This window comes from Scyliorhinus torazame, chromosome 12 (assembly GCF_047496885.1).
Source record: "Scyliorhinus torazame isolate Kashiwa2021f chromosome 12, sScyTor2.1, whole genome shotgun sequence".
Classification (NCBI taxonomy): domain Eukaryota; kingdom Metazoa; phylum Chordata; class Chondrichthyes; order Carcharhiniformes; family Scyliorhinidae; genus Scyliorhinus; species Scyliorhinus torazame.
This window is the reverse complement of record NC_092718.1, coordinates 195,989,681-196,008,539: the sequence shown is the minus strand read 5'-3', so window position 1 is coordinate 196,008,539 and position 18,859 is coordinate 195,989,681. Positions and strand designations below refer to the sequence as shown.

At 50.6% G+C, this 18,859-nt stretch overlaps 2 protein-coding genes across 2 annotated transcripts in view; one reads left to right on the top strand and one right to left on the bottom strand.

Annotated features, from left to right (window-relative positions):
• Nucleotides 1–18,859, top strand: part of crybb1l3 (crystallin, beta B1, like 3) — a 117,449-nt gene that overhangs the window by 20,649 nt on the left and 77,941 nt on the right. The window lies entirely within an intron of this gene.
• LOC140386845 (transmembrane and immunoglobulin domain-containing protein 1-like) overlaps nucleotides 1–18,859 on the bottom strand; it is a 36,540-nt gene that overhangs the window by 5,561 nt on the left and 12,120 nt on the right. The window contains exons 2-4 of the mRNA XM_072469600.1: nucleotides 12,267–12,545; nucleotides 9,289–9,573; nucleotides 7,827–7,930 (exon numbers count right to left, since the gene is read on the bottom strand). Coding sequence (XP_072325701.1) covers nucleotides 7,827–7,930; nucleotides 9,289–9,573; nucleotides 12,267–12,545 — 668 coding nt within the window. The remainder of the gene's footprint in view (nucleotides 1–7,826; nucleotides 7,931–9,288; nucleotides 9,574–12,266; nucleotides 12,546–18,859) is intronic.

The window sequence follows — 18,859 nt, the reverse complement described above, 5'->3', positions numbered from 1 at the left end:
AATTTTACTGCGCCATGGACGGCAGGGTGGCACAGGGGTTAGCACTGCTGCCTCATAGATCTAGGGTCCTGGGTTCAATTCCGACCTCTGGTGGCTGTCTGTGTGGAGTTTGCACTTCCTCTCCATGTCTGCGTGGGTTTCTTCCAGATGCTCCAGTTTCCTCCCACAGTCCAAAGCTGTGCAGCTTAGGTGGATTGGCCATGCTAAATTTCCCCTCAGTGTCCAAAAGGTTAGGTGGGGATATTGTGTTATCGGGATGGAGTGGAGGTGCGGGCTTAACTAGGGTGCGCTTTTCAAGGGCCAGTGCAGACATGATGGGCCGAATGGCCTCCTCCACCACTGTAAATTCTATGAAATCTGCCATTCATTTGCCCACTCACTCAACTTGTCCAAATCACACTGAAGGATCTCTGCATCCTCCTCACAGCTCACCCTCCCAGCCAACTTTGTGTCATCTTCAAAATTAGAGATATTACATTTTGTTCCCTCATCCAAATCATTAATATATATCGTGAATTGCTGGGGTCCCAGCACCAATCCCTGCTGTACCCCAATAGTCACTGCCTGCTATTTCGGAAAAAAACGTTAATTCATGCTCTTTATTTCCTGTCTACCAACCAGTTTTCTATTCATCTCAATAGACTACTCGTAATCCTATGCACTTAAATTTTACATGCTAAACTCTTATGTAGGACATTGTCGAAAGCTTTCTGAAAGTCCAAATAAACCACATCCACTGGCTCCCTCTCATCAACTCTACTAGTTACATACTTGAAGAGGGATACAGTCCTTCTTTGAGTAAAAATGGGAGAATTCATATTTGTCAGTAACGAATAGCCCATTAACAAAGTTGTTCAAACATATTATTCTGAAGTGTGCAAGTTCTGAGGGTATAATTTTAGTATCTATACATTGATTGTGAAATTTAAAATCAGATTCACTTATTTTCCATTCAAACACAAATTTCCTTTTCATTCATCTCCTGTTGGATTTGGTACAGGGGAGTGAGAACTTTAGTCTTAATCTTCTTTGATAATTGCAATAAAAGTATCTTATTTCAACAGCTTTCAGCAGAATACGTGGGACATTTTGGCTGTGAGTTAATCTTGTTAGTTACATTTAACTGAAGAAGTGTATAATTAAGCAACTCTAGCCTCAGGTTCATGAACTTTCAGAGCATTGCTCAATACAATGCGTAACCCTATTGTTGGGAACGCACACATGATTTCCACCATCCTTAACAAAGTGAGGTGTAAAGTACGAGCCATTAATTCTATGTGTCATACTGAATGCAATAGTAAAATCATGTATTTGAATTTCTAATCTTTCCTGCAATTAATTAAGTGCATAGAGCTCAGAGAGCCTTTTTGCTGATGTTGCTGAATCAGTCTTCATCAGGACATACTAAATTCAGTTACTGCTTTTTTTCGCCCAGAAGTATTCCTTAAGTTCTCTTATGTTGAGAGCTTTATGGAACCATTCCAACTTGCACTGAAAGAAACATGGAATTCCAGGCTCTTAATTGACTTTTGAAAGATAGTCTCCTGAACAAATGCCAAACCTGTGGCAAAGGGGCGGAAATGATGTAAGTTTTAAGTAGCAATGAATAAAGTTCACTCCAACTGATGGTTTCAAATGCTCTGCACCTCTTTGTGTTTGAACCAGCGAGCACCTCGAGCATTATACATCAGGGCTTGGGGTACTATCTCTTAAGTACATTTGAGTGAGACATTTGTTCCTTCTTCAGCTTTGCCATTTTAAATCCCAAACCCAGTCCATTTTTCCCATCTTGACACCATACCAAATGGCACCATGTTGTTGATAACAAAACCACCCATGACTAGTGCTCCAAAATAAAGGTGGACAATAAGGAAAACATAAAAATACCACTCTTAAGATCATGTTTTAAGTATTAAACTGCAGCCACAGTACTGAATAATGAAGAAAATATTGAGAAACTTAAGGGGCGGGATTCTCCACTCCCGCGCCGAAGTGCCCACGCTATCGTGAATGCCGTCGAGGTTCACGACGGCGCGAAACGGCCCCGAACCCAACCGGTTCAGGCCCCGACAATGGGCTAGGATCGGGGCCGTGTCATCTACACGCGCCAGGGCTTGTCGCCGCGTAAAGGCGGCGCCGCATAGATGACGCGGCCGGCGCTGCATAACTGGCGTCACCCGCGCATGCGCGGGTTGGTCGGCGCCAACCTGCGCATGCGTGGTTGCCGTCCTCTCTGAGTCCGCCCCGCAAGAAGATGGCGGACGGATCTTGCGGGGCCGCGGAAGGAAGGAGGTCCTTCTTCAGAGAGGACAGCCCGACGATCGGTGGGCACCGATCGCGGGCCATGCCACATTTGAGGTACCCCCCGGTGCAGGATCCCCCTCCCCCCCCCCCCCGCAGGCCGCCCCCCCCCCCCCCCCAGTGTTCGCGCGCTGTTCCCGACGGCAGCGACCAGGTGGACTGAGAACAGCGGGGGTGCCGGAGAATCGCCATTTTGGGTGTCTCCGGCGATTCTCCGGCCTGCCGCCCGCGGAACTCGACGGGGCCGTTCCCGTCGCTTGGGAGAATCACGGGAGGGCGTCGGACCGGTGTCCCGGGAAATTTTGGCGGCCCAGGCGATTCTCCCAACCGGCGCGGGAGTGGAGAATCTCGCCCAAGGTATTTGGAACTGCAGGAATAGAATGTGCTTTCTTGCCATGTGTCACACTGAACAAAGGTGTCCTTCAATGTATAGAAAGTTTTCCCAACAGTCACTGATTGGTTTATCATAACTCCTGCCATAAAAAAGGACAAACAACATTGCGGGGATTTATAAGCCATGGCAAATGGTAGTATTCAATAGTATTTAAGCTACACCTCAGGTCTGATGGTCATAAGGCTTATTGAAAGTTATCCTGCTTTATTTCTTCTTAAAAAAATATTTTTATTAAGGTAGTTGAAAATATTTATAAAAATAACATTAACAATGACATCAACATGATATAATAAATATTTCCCCCCACACCCCAATCTTCACACACCCCAACCATAAAACAACAATCCGGCTCTCTCGCTCCCCCCCCCTTGGAATACTGCATCTACCGACATTTTAATTTTCCCCGAGAAATTCGACGAACGGCTGCCACCTCCAGGTGAACCCGACTTTTGACCCTCTTAAGGCGAACTTTATCTTCTCGAGACTGAGAAACCCAGCCATGTTACTAACCCAAGTCTCTACACTTGGGGGCTTCGAGTCTCTCCACATTAACAAGATCTGTCTCTGGGCTACCAGGGAGGCAAAGGCCAAGACGTCAGCCTCTTTCGCCCCCTGAACTCCCGGCTCTTCCGACACCCCAAAGATCGCCACCTCCTGACTCGACACCACCCCTGTTTTTAGTACCATGGACATTGCCTTAGCGAAACCCTGCCAAAACCCTCTAAGCTTTGGGCATGCCCAAAACATGTGGACATAATTTGCTGGGCTTCCCGCGCATCTCGCACGCCCATCCTCTACCCCGAAAAACGTACCCACCCTAGCCGCTGTCATGTGTGCACGGTGAACTACCTTAAATTGTATCAGGCTAAGCCTGGCACATGATGAGGAGGTATTATCCCTGCTTAGGGCGTCCGCCCATAGACCCAGCTCTATCTCCCCTCCTAGCTGGTCCTCCCACTTGCCCTTAAACTCCTCCACCGAGGTTCCTCCGCCTCCGAAAGCTCCCGGTTAATATCTGATACCTTCCCCTCTCCCACCCAGGTACTGGAGACTACTCTGTCCTGTATCCCTGTGGCGGCAGCAGCGGGAAGGTCAGAACCTGCTTTCTCAGGAAGTCTCGCATCTGCAAATACCTAAACCCGTTCCCTGCTGGCAATTCAAATTTATCCTCCAAGGCTTTCAAGCTGGGGAAGCTCCCGTCTATAAATAGATCCCTCATCCTCCTAATTCCTGCTCTTTGCCATCTCCGGAACCCACCATCCAGCCTACCCAGTACAAACCGATGATTATTATAAATCGGGGTCCAAACCGATGCTCCCTCCACTCTCTTATATCTCCTCCATTGCGCCCAGATTCTCAGAGCCACCACTACCACTGGACTTGTGGAGTATCAGGCCGGCAAGAATGGAAGAGGTGCCGTTATCAGTGCTCCCAAACTTGTGTCTTTACATGACACCGCCTCCATCCGCTCCCACACCGACCCCTCCCCCACTACCCACTTCCTAATCATGGCTATATTAGCCGCCCAGCAGTAATTGCAGATGTTCGGCAGCGCCAACCCACCCTCCCCCCAACTGCGCTCCAGCAACACTTTCTTCACTCGCGGGGTTTTACCCACCCACACAAAGCCCAAAATAAACTTATTCACCCGCTTGAAAAAGGCCTTTGGGGTGAAGATGGGGAGGCACTGAAAGACAAACAGAAATCTGGGGAGGACCGTCATTTTCATGGTCTGTACCCTCCCCTGTACCTGATAGCCCTGGTGGGGGTGGGGGGCAGGGGGAACGGACACCAGTGGGTGGGGGGGGGGAGGGATGAACTATAGGCGGTGAAGGGACAGATCGGGGCGGTCAGATCTTCAGGCGCGCAGCCAATTGGGGGGCCTACATTCTTCATCTGCCTCCGCTGGAGGCCGCCACCGTGTGCATGCGGGACTGAAACCGAAGTGTGGGGGCCCATATCCGCATCTAAAGCTGCGTGAACTACTCTGTGTCCCTGCTAGCCCCCTGCAAGTCAGTGAATCTGCTCATCTTTTTCCAAGAAATCTTGAGAGTGAAATGCCAGCGTTTACAGAGATGTATTGGGGTTGGGGACCAAGTGCAATGTGTCCAAGTTTGCAGACGACACTAAGATGAGTGGTAAAGCAAAAAGTGCCGAGGATACCGGAAGTCTGCAGAGGGATTTGGATAGGATAAGTGAATGGGCTAGGGTCTGGCAGATGGAATACAATGTTGACAAATGTGAGGTTATCCATTTTGGTAGGAATAACAGCAAAAGGGATTATTATTTAAATGGTAAAATATGAAAACATGCTGCTGTGCAGAGAGACCTGGGTGTGCTAGTGCATGAGTCGCAAAAAGTTGGTTTACAGGTGCAACAGGTGTTAAGAAGGCGAATGGAGTTTTGTCCTTCATTGCTAGAGAGATGGAGTTTTAGACTAGGGAGGTTATGCTGCAGTAGTGTAAGGTGTACAAGGGGCTGGTTTAGCACAGGACTAAATCGCTGGCTTTGAAAGCAGACCAAGCCAGGCCAGCAGCACGGTTCAATTCCCATACACTCCCCGAACAGGCACCGGAATGTGGCGACTAGGGGCTTTTCACAGCAACTTCATTTGAAGCCTACTTGTGACAATAAGCGATTTTCATTCAGGTGTTAGTGAGGCCTCACCTGGAGTATTGTGTTCAGTTTTGGTCTCCTTACCTGAGAAAGGACGTACTGGTGCTGGAGGGTGTGCAGAGGAGATTCACTAGGTTAATCCCAGAGCTGAAGGGGTTGGATTACGAGGAGAGGTTGAGTAGACTGGGACTGTACTCATTGGAATTTAGAAGGAAGCGGGGGGATCTTTTAGAAACATATAAGATTATGAAGGGAATAGATAGGATAGATGTGGGCAGGTTGTTTCCACTGGCGGGTGAAAGCAGAACTAGGGTCATAGGCTCAAAATAAGGGGAAGTAGATTTAGGACTGATCTTAGGAGGAACTTCTTCACCCAAAGGGTTGTGAATCTATGGAATTCCTTGCCCAGTGAAGCTGTTGAGGCTCCTTCATTAAATGTTTTTAAGATAAAGATAGATAGTTTTTTGAAGAATAAAGGAATTACGGGTTATGGTGTTCGGGCCGGAAAGTGGAGCTGAGACCACAAAAGATCAGCCATCATCTCATTGAATGGCGGAGCAGGCTCGAGGGACCAGATGGCCTACTCCTACTCCTAGTTCTTATGTTCTTATGTTTTTACACCCGCGTGGGGACATTGTCCCATTTTGGGAGATACCAGCCCAAGGAATGTGCCCATACATTGCACATTTTTCAACTAAACAAAAGCTTTGTGGACAGCCATTCCCTAGTTCATTCCCCATGGCAATCGTTGACTTGATTGATTTAAATTTGAACAGAAGCTTGGGAGTTTACTGCTCCCTGGTGCATTCTCCATGCCAATGCTTCTACCAATTAGTGTCCACTTGCCAACCAATCAGCACTTTATTCTCATGCTGAATAAATTGTTGTTCCTTTTACTAGTGGTATTCTTGCAATCTTTTCTGATGAGTGCAAGACTAAAAGCTTCAACAGCATATCTCCTTTTCAGTAATATTCAAGTTCTGTACGACCAAATGATTATTGTCTTGTAACACATTTTGTAAGCTAAGTGCAAAACATGGATTTACCATTCTGCTGTTGTCCTTACTTAAGCGTCCACTCATGTTACTTAATAAACTTGATTTATAATCCTTGTGTGACCGACAGTTCATTGAGCTTTCTAACTGCTCATCAATGTCAGAGGCCCAACATTACCATTTTTATTGTATACATTAACAGTCAATAAAGTTTTCCGGTGACCCCTCACAGCTCCTTGCAGATGTAAAATTTGGTTTAAGTTCATGGGTAAGTGTGTGTTTGTCTGTTGAAGTGGTTCTTTGTATTGGGCATGAGAAAAAGGTGGAATCTTTTAAGGTGTTACTTCTGGATGACTATTTACAGTAAGTAAAATAATAATACATTGAGTCAGTTGCTTGTGATTTGAACAATAGTCTCACTATATAGGTTATTGATTTCTCTATTTTTTTAAATCTGTCTCTCTCCATTTACCTGTACTGTGACCCATTCATTCCCCAGATGCTAGATAGACAAAAGCAGTCCAATTTGTTTCAATTTTTCTTTCCGGTTTGTGATGCTCTCCATTGAACACATTCACCTCAAAGCCATGGATAAGACTGAGAATCCACTTTCTTGGAATTCCGCACCATTAATCCGAGTGCTACAATTTTATCTCAGAACACTGCAAACTTGTGCTGCCCTTTGTTCGGATCCCGAACGAGAACCTAACTATTTTCAATTTGTAAAACTGTGAGGAAATGTTACTACACTGCAGGAGTGATAACACTGACCAATAAATATCTTTTATGTTAAATCAAACTTTAATTTAATCACAGAATTAACCACATTAGCAACATAGAGGTAGCTTTACAGTTAACAGTTACAACAGTTCTTAAGTAAAATAAGAAACATTAACTTACTTCCTAAACCTGCCACGATATTACAATTAAGCAAACCAATATATATTAAATACCACTCATAAAAAATGTTAACAACCACAGTTTTACTTGCCTTTCTCTGTGCAGAATCTTTAAGGACAAAACTGAAACACCTCGGTTCAGATTAGAGATCTCGGACCTACTGACTCTTCAGACAGACCTGGCTCCTCTCACTAAGTACATCATCTGTACCCAAAGCATAAGTCATTCTTTTGTGTCTCTTCTTACAAGATGTCCCTTCACTTGTTTAGCCAGGACCAAACACAATACCCTTCATAAATTATCTTCACTCCAAATGTCCTTCAAACCTAATAAATATTCCATTAGCTAGCTATCTGTAAAAAGCAAATGGTTCTCAAGCTCTATCAGCAGAACACTTCACCTGCAAATCAATGATTAGCTCACTTTTATGACACCTTAATTCTAGCAGTCATACTATCTGCATGTTTCTTACCCAGGTTTTAATACCATTACTGCAAAAAATATAACATTTAAAATATAAAATATAAAATATAAAATATGACAATTTCTTACATTAATCATAGTTTGTTCAAGTGCTATTCAATCCTTGTTCTAAATGTTTCCATTTTTCATACACTCACCTGCATAACTATTTTTCTCCGTGAAATAATTCCGAAAAGAACGGTCAGCACAACAACCACAAGCCCAGCAACAATTGGTTCGACTGGTATTTCATACGGTTTATCTGCCAAAGAACATAATAGCATTTTTTACAAGCTGTAGCAGTTTAAAAAAAAAATGTAAATTAAATATCGATTAATGAATAGATCATCTCAAAGCACTGTGCTGCAATGATATACTTTGAAAGTGTAAGCACTGTTGTAATGTTGGGAACGGGCAGCCAATTTGCACACAGTGAGCTCCCACAAACAACATTGTGATAATAACCAGATAATCCATTTTTGTGGTGTTGATTGAGGAACAGATATTTGCCAGGACACCGGGGATAACTTTCCTGTTCTTGTTCAAATTTTTTTTTACATCCACCTGAGGGCTTACAGGGTTATAATTTCTCTTACAGGGGAGGCAGGGGCGTTGTGGTGTTGGCACTGGACTGGTAAACCAGAAACCCAGGTTAATGCTCCGAGGACTCGGGTTCGAATCCCACCACTGCAGATGATGAAATTTGAATTTAATAAAAATCTGGAATTAAAAGTCTAATGGTGACCGTGAAACCATTGCTGATTGTCGGAAAAACCCATCTGGTTCACTGATGTCCTTTAGGGGCCAGCACGGTAGCACAGTGGTTAGCACAGTTGCTTCACAACTCCAGGGTCCCAGGTTCGATTCCCGGCTTGAGTCACTGTCTGTGCGGAGTCTGCACGTTCTCCCCATGTCTGTGTGGGTTTCCTTTGGGTGCTCCGGTTTCCACCCACAGTCCAAAGGTGTGCTGGTTAGGTGGATTGGCCATGCTAAATTGCCCTTAGTGTCCAAAAAGGTTAGGTGGGGTTACTGGGTTACGAGGATAGGGTGCAGCGTGGGCTTAGGTAGGTTCTTTCCCAGGGCCAGTGCAGACTCAGACTGAGTGGCCTCCTTCTGCACTGTAAATTCTTTGATTCTATGATCCTTACCTGGTCTGGCCTACATGTAACTTCAGATTCACAGTAATGTGGTTGACTATTAACTGCTCCCCTCAACGGTAATTAGGGATGGGCAATAAATGCTGGCCCAGCCAGTGACACCCACGTTCCATGAACAAATACATTTAAATACAAATCTGAATTATGGCACCTTTGACAGTGCCACACTCCCTCAGTACTGCAGTGAAGCATTCGACTAGATTTTCCTGCTCAAGTATTGGATTGAGACTCAAACCCATAATTATCAGATTCTGCTCGTGGTGGAGCTCAGCAACATCTTCATAGTTTGTAAACTAGAACTGGCAAGGGAGATGAACCAGCATTTGCCATTAGAACAAATCATTATTTGGACTGGAAAAGAACTCAGTACAATGCATACTAAAATGGTATAGAGAGTAATAAATAATTTTTGCTCATTTTAATTTAGCTGTTCCTCTAGGCTATGAAGTTTGGGTCTTCTTACCTTTCACGTTCAGGTGGAAGGACTGATTGCTGCTTCCAAGTGTGGAGTCTGCCACACAGACATATGTCCCACTTTCCATCTTTTGTACCTTCTTAATAGAAAGTCTAAAAACACCACTGTCCCAGTGCACACTGTGTTTTCCGGCCGCCATCTTCAAGGTATTGTTATCTTTATACCAGTACATCACAGCTGGTGGATTGGACTTCACATTGCATGTTATGGCCACATCATTTCCTGCAACCACTTCTATTTCATTATCACCATCACTACTCAGAATGGGGATAACTGCAACAATTTAAGCACAAATTACCCGATACAATTATAAAGCTATTTTAACTTGTTGCTTTTACGTACTATTTCTAAACATAAGAATATTAAAATTGCTATTCAAATAACCGCAGGTATACGAAACTGCTCTTCTGAATGTTAAAGAATGAAATGTTTGCACTGTTTCTAAGAAGCACATTGGACATTCCATAGAAAACAACAGTACATGACCTTCAAAGTGCCCCTTGGTGTTATTTTCTATAATTCGTTTGGCCAGCCTGAGCAACTTTGCTGGACCAGACAAATTTTGAGCCATAAATATCCATTGGCTAAATTATACTGAATTTGAATAAATAATTTCAGACAGTACGGTACCAAGGTGGTTAGCACTGCTGCCTCAAAGTGCTGAGGACCCGGGATCAATTCCGGCCTTGGTGGAGTTTGCACATTCTCCCCACGTCCGCGTGGGTTTCCTCTGGGTGCTCCGGTTTCCTCCCAGAGTCCAAATATGTGCAGATTAGGTGGATAGGCTATGCTAAAAGAATTGCCCCACAGTGCCGAGGTCCCAGGTTCGATCCCGACCGTGGGTCACTGTCCGTGTGGAGTTTACACATTCTCCCCATGTTTGCGTGGGTCTCACCCCCACAACCCAAAATAAATGTGCAGGGTAAGTGGATTGGCCACACTAAATTGCCCCTTAATTGGAAAAAATGAATTGGGTACTCTAAATTTATTTTTTTTAAACTTCCCGTACCCCCGCACTCACACCATTTTCCTTTCCTTCCTATTATAAAACGAATACCACACATTTTTATTCCCCATTGAATCAGGAATGTATCCATTTATGTCCAGAATGCTTCAACCAAAGTCTACATTCTGTGCTTCCGTAATGTGATGAGAAATCTATTGGGAACCTCTCTACCAGCTTTCCGATCTCCTACACCAATTCTGGAATTTTGGTGGGTGTAATTTAGTGGCATGTAAATAAGGGGAACATATAATCCAAAGTATTTCCTGCCATTTGTGCCCTACAATATCAGGGCGAAGAATATCCGTAACACTTCTGGCATCATTGCCAGTAACAAAAAAATTGATGGTCCTCTCTCTTTGCCATCTCAAACCAGCAAAGCATCAATATCAATGTGGGGCAATTTTTAAAAGGTGAAACTAGCCCGCACAATTGATTCCAGGATGAGCAACTTCATAAGCTAAAGCATTATTTTAAAACAGAATTTAATTTCAGGGCAATTCATTTGGCCACTCTGAGTTAATTGTTGAGGAGGCTCAAAGTTCCTAGACGGCTGCATGGACCTATTGGGATGTCCCAAATTGGGAGAGCTGGCACCATCACACTGTAACCTACCACAGACATTTGCTTCCCACTTCGTACCTGCAATGTAGACTGAGCCCTCGGTAGGCCCCTTGGGCCATGAAGTACTGCCATGACCAAAACTTGTTATCTCCTCCAAAACCTCGGGCCAAAATCTATCGGATGACTAAAACTAATTTCCAATCATGGTTTTCTGTTGCATAACGTATGATTAGCTCAAAATATCCTGACCTTCACCTATTTGTCCCCGAGCTGTTAGTTTTTCTAATGGTTTGAGAAAATATTCTCTCGCTATTCTGCCTAACAATTTCACTCACATCTTGAGATACCTTTGGCTTATATCTTCTCCCTTTCCCCCAGTTCTCTTTTCAATGAGAGTAAATTTTACTCAACTACTTATCATTCACAGCTAAGACCAGATCTCATTCCTGTTGGCTATTTTTGTACTTTGCCAATCTCAGATTTTAATAGTAAATACCAAAGGTGTCCTCCAGCCTAATCTTGACATTGTGTACGTGATGTCATGATTGTTTCATTGAATTTTCAATCTATTGATTTACTGATTTATCATGATTTTATAAAGGCCACAAAGAGTCCACATCGCGTTTGTAGAAACGCAAACTTACTTTATTTTACAACAACTATTATATACATCTCCAGTAGTTCCCTACTCTATTTATGCATAGCCATATCCCCATTATTGGGGGAGCTTGTAGTCTGTAAGGTCCAGGAGGTCGTTAATCATTCCCGCCCTATAAAAGACCCTTGTGAGTTACAACACATGCCATTGGATTTTTTTTCTTCATTGGTATATGGGATGTGGAAGCGCTGGCATTATTGCCGAATCCAAACTGAGTAGCCATTTCTGAGGACAGTTAAGAGTTAACCGCATTGCTGTGGGTTTGGAGTCACATGTTGGCCAGGCTGGGTAAAGATGGCAGATTTCTTTCCGCTAAAGGACATTAGTGAACCAGATGGGTTTTTATGACAATCGACAATTAGACTTTGTTAATTCCAGATTTTTATTGAATTCAAATTTCACCATCCGCCATGATGGGATTTGAAGCCAGGTCCCCAGAGCTGGGTCTCTGGATGACTAATTCAGTGGCAATACCACTACGCCACTGCTTTCTTACGCTAACAACTGCTGTCACATAATCCAACAGCACTGTCTGTATCAACATTTAGTCAACTCCAAATCGTTTCCCTGCTGCATGCTCTTCAATGGTATACTTCATTTTGTCATTCATTTGCTGCTAATTAATACTGTGACCGGATGAAAATTAGAAACTTTTCAATTTCTTCATTCGGACTATCCCCCTCCCTCGTAGGTTCCTCGTAACAATTTAGTCTTTTCAGCCAAGATCGGTAGGTTACTCACATTTGATGTCCAATCGCACAGTTGTATTAATGTTAGAATCTTTATTTAAACGGCAGCTGAAAGTAGCTTCATCATCATTTACTGTAATTGGGTCAACACAGACAGTGCTAACATTGATCCGATTCAGAGACTTCAAGTTAATTACTCTCTCTCCACGAATCCAGACTAACTCTTCATCCTGGGTGTTGTTGACTGCTGTGCACGTTAACGAAAGAGAATCTGAGAGATTCATGATGATTCCGTAGTTAGTCGTGATACCATTAATAGCGATACCTACACCTGGAAAAGGAAGAATAGCATTACTTTGCATACATGTAACAAGAAGAGTCAATTTAGGAAATAGTAAGCACAATAGCCAAAATTGTATGTTATCACATTTGTATTGTAGAATACAAACTGTCTCCAGAGGTGAATACAGAATCAGGGGCGTCATTCTCCGACCCCCCAGAGGGTGGGAGAATGGCCGTTGGCCGCCGTGAATCCCGCCCCCGCCGGTTGCCGAAGTCTCCGAAGGGAGAAAAGTCGGCGGGGCGTTAATGGCGCCGCTGCCGCGGAGAATGTCACGGGTCTGCGCAAGGCAGCCGATTTTCGGCCTGCCGATATTCTCCCTTCCGGATGGGCCGAAGTCCCGTCGACGTGATGACCGTTCACGTCGACGTAAATTAAACCTCCTTTTCATCGGCGTGACCCGGTGCTCCAGGCTCACGCCGACCAGCGTGGAGGTGAGTGACGGCCTGGGGGGTTGGCTCTGGGCAGGCAATGGCGTGGCCGCAGTCTGAATGCGTGAGGAGAGGTGTGTCTCGGGTTGTGTGTGTGTGTGTGCGGCGGGGGGGGGGGGGGGTGGTTAGAGTAGGCTGGGCTCCGGGGGAGTGCCGGGAGGGGGTCCGTGCCGGGGTGGAGGTTGGGGAGGGGGGGGTCCGTGCCGGGGTGGAGGTTGGGGGGGGGTCCATGCCAAGGAGGGGGATGGGAGGGCAAGTGAGTTGGTCCACCTGGCCAGGTGCCAGCCTCCAACAGTTGGACCCATGCGGTCCATGCCACCTGGCTGGGGGGAGGAGGGGATATGGGCAATGATGACATGTCGTCGTTCCCCTCCCCCCCACCAGGCCGTCATGTTTTCAGATCATCCAGCGATGTTGGCCGCCGTGGTGGCAGCCGCTCATGTCTAAGTTGCCCTGGATGAGGAGGAGGAGGAGGAGCGTGCCAGAGAGGCGGCGCAGGCTGCCGCAGAGGGGCAGGCGGCAGCCGCCCAGGCTGGAGGGACACCTGACCGACAGGACGAGGAGGGGGAGGAGGACGTCGCGGCCCCACGGCAACGGAGGCACCCAGGGGCGCCCCGTGTGTACCGGCCCCGGCAGTCATACCAGGACCTCACGGACCGGGAATGCAGGAGGAGACTCCGGATGAGCCGGGAAACCGTGGCACACATTTGCCACCTGCTGGCACACCTGTCACCGCGTGGCACTGGCGGGGGACACCCTCTCCCTGTGTCCGTCAAGGTTACGGTGGCCCTTTACTTTTATGCAACGGGGTCATTCCAGGCACCGAGTGGGGACCTGTCCGGCATATCGCAGACATCGGTGCACCGGTGCATCCGGGCAGTGACAGATGCCCTATATGCCATGGCGCACCGCTACATCCGCTTCCCCGTGGACCGGGCCAGCCAAGATGCCCGGGCCGTGGGCTTCTCTGCCGAGGCCGGGTTCCCCATGGTCCAGGGCGCGATCGATGGGATGCACGTCACCGTGCGGCCACCTGCAGATAACAGGGCCGTGTTCACTAATAGGAAGGGGACCTATTCGATGAACGTACAGGTGGTCTGCGACCACCGCATGATGATCCTGCACGTCTGCGCCCGTCACCCAGGCAGTGTACACGACTCATTCGTGTTGTCGCGGTCATCCATCCCCGGCATGTACGAGGGACGCCATCCCCGGCTGAGGGGCTGGTTGCTGGGCGACAGGGGCTACCCATTGCGATCGTGGCTGATGACGCCTATACGGAGGCCACGCAATGAGGCGGAGAACCGCTACAATGATGCCCATGTAGCGACAAGGGGAGTGATCGAGAGATGCTTTGGCGTGCTGAAGATGCGTTTCAGGTGCCTGGACCTCTCTGGGGGCGCCCTCCAGTATCGGTCAGATAGGGTCGGCCGCATCATTGTGGTGTGCTGCGTCCTGCACAACATAGCCCAGCAGAGGGACGATGTGCCGCAGGCAGAGGAGGGCGGAGTGGAGGAGCAGCAGGAAGAGGCACAGTCTTCCCCAGATGAGGGGGATGAGGGCAATGGTCAGGGCAGACGGGGTAGACACAGGCGGGTGGCTGTCCACCGTTACCGGCTGGCCCAGCGGGCACGGGACAGACTGATGGCCGCCCGCTTCACTGACTAGATGGGCGTGGGAATCGGGTAGTATGGCCACAGACCGCACACCATGGCAACAGCCGACCACCCACACCCCCCACCCATCCACCCACCCAGCACCCTCACCCCCCTCCCCAACCCCACCCACCCCACCCGCATGCACACCACCCCCCCCCCCCCATTGCCGATCCACCTGCGGCACAACGGGCCGGGCTCACACAATTGCGGGTGGACGCTTGTCTATCGCAGGCCATGGAGGATGATGACAACCCGCCCTGCAATGAGCTCCTGGCTCTACATCGTTGGACTATGTCTGACCCATGGCCACAGTACCACCATCCACCCGGACCATCCCTGCATGCGGCTGTGACACTGCAGCGCACGGTCCCGTCCTCTGCCCGGGGGATGTTGATGGCGGCCCAGGGGGAAGGGGGCAGACTCACCTGGGGCTGAGGTAAGACCACCCCTCACACATACACTTGCGCTCAACGTACATGACACCCCTGCACACTTTGGAAAGAGCACAAAGGCAGCTTCGGTAGGTGTAACATTGACTTTAATAACCAAATGAGTTCATGCACGTGCCCTAGCCCCTAAAACTCATCTGTGCCCTGCACCCGTGCCAACTTACTCAGTGTCTAATTGTTTGGCCTTACGGGCCCTTTGACTACGTCTACGTGGTTCCCCAGATGGTACAGCAGAACTGGAGGTGGGCTCCTGTGATTCCTGCCCTCTGACACTGGATCCCTTTGGCGGCCGTTTCCTGGCACGTCCTGGCCTAGATGGGCCAGGCTGCGGCCCGGGTGACTGGGATGGCGAGCTGCCAGCCTGTCCTGCCCATTGCCCACCCGATGCACCTGGGACGGAAGGGGGGGAGTCCGAGGTGTCGCGGTGTACCGGGACCTCCCCTACAGAGGGAGCCGGGACGGACCACACCACCTCCTCCTCCCTCGGGGTGCCCGATGGCCCCCAGGCCTCTACATGGGTGGGGGATGCGAACGGACTGGCCATCCGACGCCCCCCCGACATCTGGCGCTGCCAGTCCTGGAGGCCAGTGCTGGTATCGACAGGGGTCTGCAGGTTTGCAGCCATGGAGCCCAGGGGGTTGGCAAACCCTGTCTGTGACAGTGCGACACCGGCTCGCACATGGCCACTGGCGCCGATGCCCTCAGCGATGGCATGCAGAGACTGGGCCATGGCCTGCTGAGACTGGGCCATGGCCTGCAGAGACTGGGCTATGGCGTTGAGCGCCTCGGCCATCTGGCGCTGGCACTGGCTCATGGCCTCCTGTGAGAGGGCAGCCATTTCCTGGGCCACAGACGCCGCCTGCACGGAAGGCCCCAGGCCTCGCAAACCGTTCCCCATGTCTGACACCGTCGCACCCATTGCCTCCACCGCGGACGCCACCCGTGCGGTGTCGGCCTGGGTGGCACGCATGACCGGCACCACTCCCAGCTCCTGGACGCGGGTGGACTCCTCCACCTGCGACCGCAGCCGCCGCAAGCCGCCCGTCACCCTCTTCGCTCGTCTCCGGGTCGGTGGTTGCATCGGATCTATGTATGGGTGTGGTAACTGCAGGAACCCGGGATCCATCTGGGCGGCAGATGTTCGCTTGGGCTGGGCTGCCCTCCGACCGCCCGGTCCCTCTGCTGCTCCTACCTCCACCTGCTGTACCGGGACGGCTGTGTTGTGCGCACCAGTGAGTGTACCAGACGCCTCATCACTAAAGTGCCCAACCGTGGTGAGTGTTTCTGCGATGGTGGAGGGTGTTGGTGACAGCAGTGGCGTTGTGTCGTGCTCTTCGTCCCACTCTGAGTCCATGGCACTTTGGGGTGGGGGTTCGTCTCCACCCATCCACTCTGAGTCACTGTCCGGTATTTCGTCTTCCTGGGTAGTGCTGTCCCGGGTAGGGGTGTCCTGGGTAGTGGTGTCATGGGTAGTGGTGTCCTGGGTAGTGGTGTCCTGGGTAGTGGTGTCCTGGCTCGGATGTGACGGGGGCCTGTGGCTGCCCCCCTCATCGCTGGGTGGTCGCTCCCGCACGTGACAGGGGTGTCGTCTCCCTGTTGCTCCAGGTCTCTCCGCCTCCCGTGGTGTGCGAGGGGCATCCTGCGGGCGTCGCATGCTGGAGGGTCCGGGTCTCTCCGTCTCCCGTGGTCTCCGAGGGGCATCCTGCGGGCGTCGCATGCTGGAGGGTCCGGGTCTCTCCGTCTCCCGTGGTCTCCGAGGGGCATCCTGCGGGCGTCGCATGCTGGAGGGTCCGGGTCTCTCCGTCTCCCGCGGTCTCCGAGGGGCATCCTGCGGGCGTCGCATGCTGGAGGGTGCGGGTCTCTCCGTCTCCTGTGGTCTCCGAGGGGCATCCTGCGGGCGTCGCCTGCTGGAGGGTGCGGGTCTCTCCATCTCCTGTGGTCTCCGAGGGGCATCCTGCGGGCGGTCTGCATCTGCGGGGATGGGTGCCTGGACGTTTGGTCCTGCGATACACAATGAAGCATGCATGGTTAGACATCAGGCAGTGATCAGGTGATACGGGGGAGAGGGATATAGGGGAGGGGGGATATGGGGACGGGCACACTCGCTAGTACGCCCCCGACATCTGCATCAGCAACCTCCCGGTCCTCAGGTCCGCCAGCCAGTTCCAGGGCCCTTTCCTCGTGTACGGTCAGTGGCCTCTCATCAGCGGGCCCTCCTCCAGTCCTCACATGCTCCCTATTGTTGTGTGCGCGCTGCTCCTGTGGGGGGGGGGGGCAGGGGTAAAAGGCAACAGTGTTAGGCAGGTATATGAATGCACGCCATCGGTTGCGCGTGCATTGCAGAGGTTAAGGTTAGGGCTGGATTCACTTGGGGATATGGGGGATATGGGGGAGGGGGGGATATGGGGGAGGGGGGATATGGGGGAGGGGGGATATGGGGGATGGGGGGGATATGGGGGATGGGGGGATATGGGGGAGGGGGGATATGGGGGATATGGGGGAGGGGGGATATGGGGGAGGGGGGATATGGGGGAGGGGGGGATATGGGGGAGGGGGGATATGGGAGATATGGGGGAGGGGGGATATGGGAGATATGGGGATGGGGGGATATGGGGGAGGGGGGATATGAGGAGGGGGATATGGGGGAGGGGGGATATGGGGGAGGGGGGATATGGGGAGGCTCACCCTGCCTGCTCTGACGAGGTCGTTCACCTTCTTGTGGCACTGGGTGCCTGTCCGTGGTGTCAGGGCCACAGCGGTGACGGCCTCTGCCACTTCCCTCCACAGACGCCGGCTGTGGCGTGGGGCAACTCTGCGGCCGTGCCCGGGATACAGAGCGTCCCTCCTCTGCTCCACCGCGTCCAGGAGCGCCTCCACATCGCGTGACTCGAACCTCGGGGCTGAGCAACGGCCAGCCATCCAGTCGGGTGTTGCGGTCGGGTGTTCCGGTCGGGTGGGGGGGAGCAGCGCGGCCTTATGAGCCGTCACGCCGTGCAGCGCGTATGACGCTGCACGGCGTGAACCACTGCGCAAGCGCGGATCCCGTTACGTCGCTGCTAGCCCATTTCGGGCCGGAGACTATCGACCCATTTTTCCGACGTGACGCAAGTCGGATTTGCGCCGTTTTTTGCGCCATTCGGCGGACTTTCCGCCGATAACGGAGAATTTTGCCCAAGATTTCTACCACGAAGAGGACTATGAAAGTCTAGATTTTTGTGACAGGGCAAAAAAAATGTTGACTGTGGTTGGGGCTGCATTCATCGAGGCAGGTGGAAAGTATTTCATCACACTCTTGCGGCGGGATTCTCCGACCCCCCGCTGGGTCAGAGAATTGCCAGGGGCTGGTGTTAATCCCGCCCCCGCCGTGTCCCAAAGTCTCCGCCACCAGAGATTCGGCGGGGGCGGGAATTGCGCCGCGCCGGTCAGCGGGGGTGGGAATCGCGCCGCGCCGGTCGGCGGGTCCACCCCCACTGATTCTCCGCCCCGCAATGGGCCGAAGTCCCGCTGCTCGAATGCCTGTCCCGCCTGCGCGGATTAAACCACCTTTTGAACGGCGGGACAAGGCGGCGCGGGCGGGCTCCGGGGTCCTGGGGGGGGGGGGGGTGCGCGGGGCAATCTGGCCTGGGGGGTGCGCCACGGTGGCTTGGCTCGCGATCGGGGCCCACCGATCCGCGGGCGGGCCTGTGCTGTGGGGGCACTCTTTTTCTTCCACCTTCGCCATGGTCTTCATTATGGCGGAGGCAGAAGAGACCCCCTCCCCTGCGCAT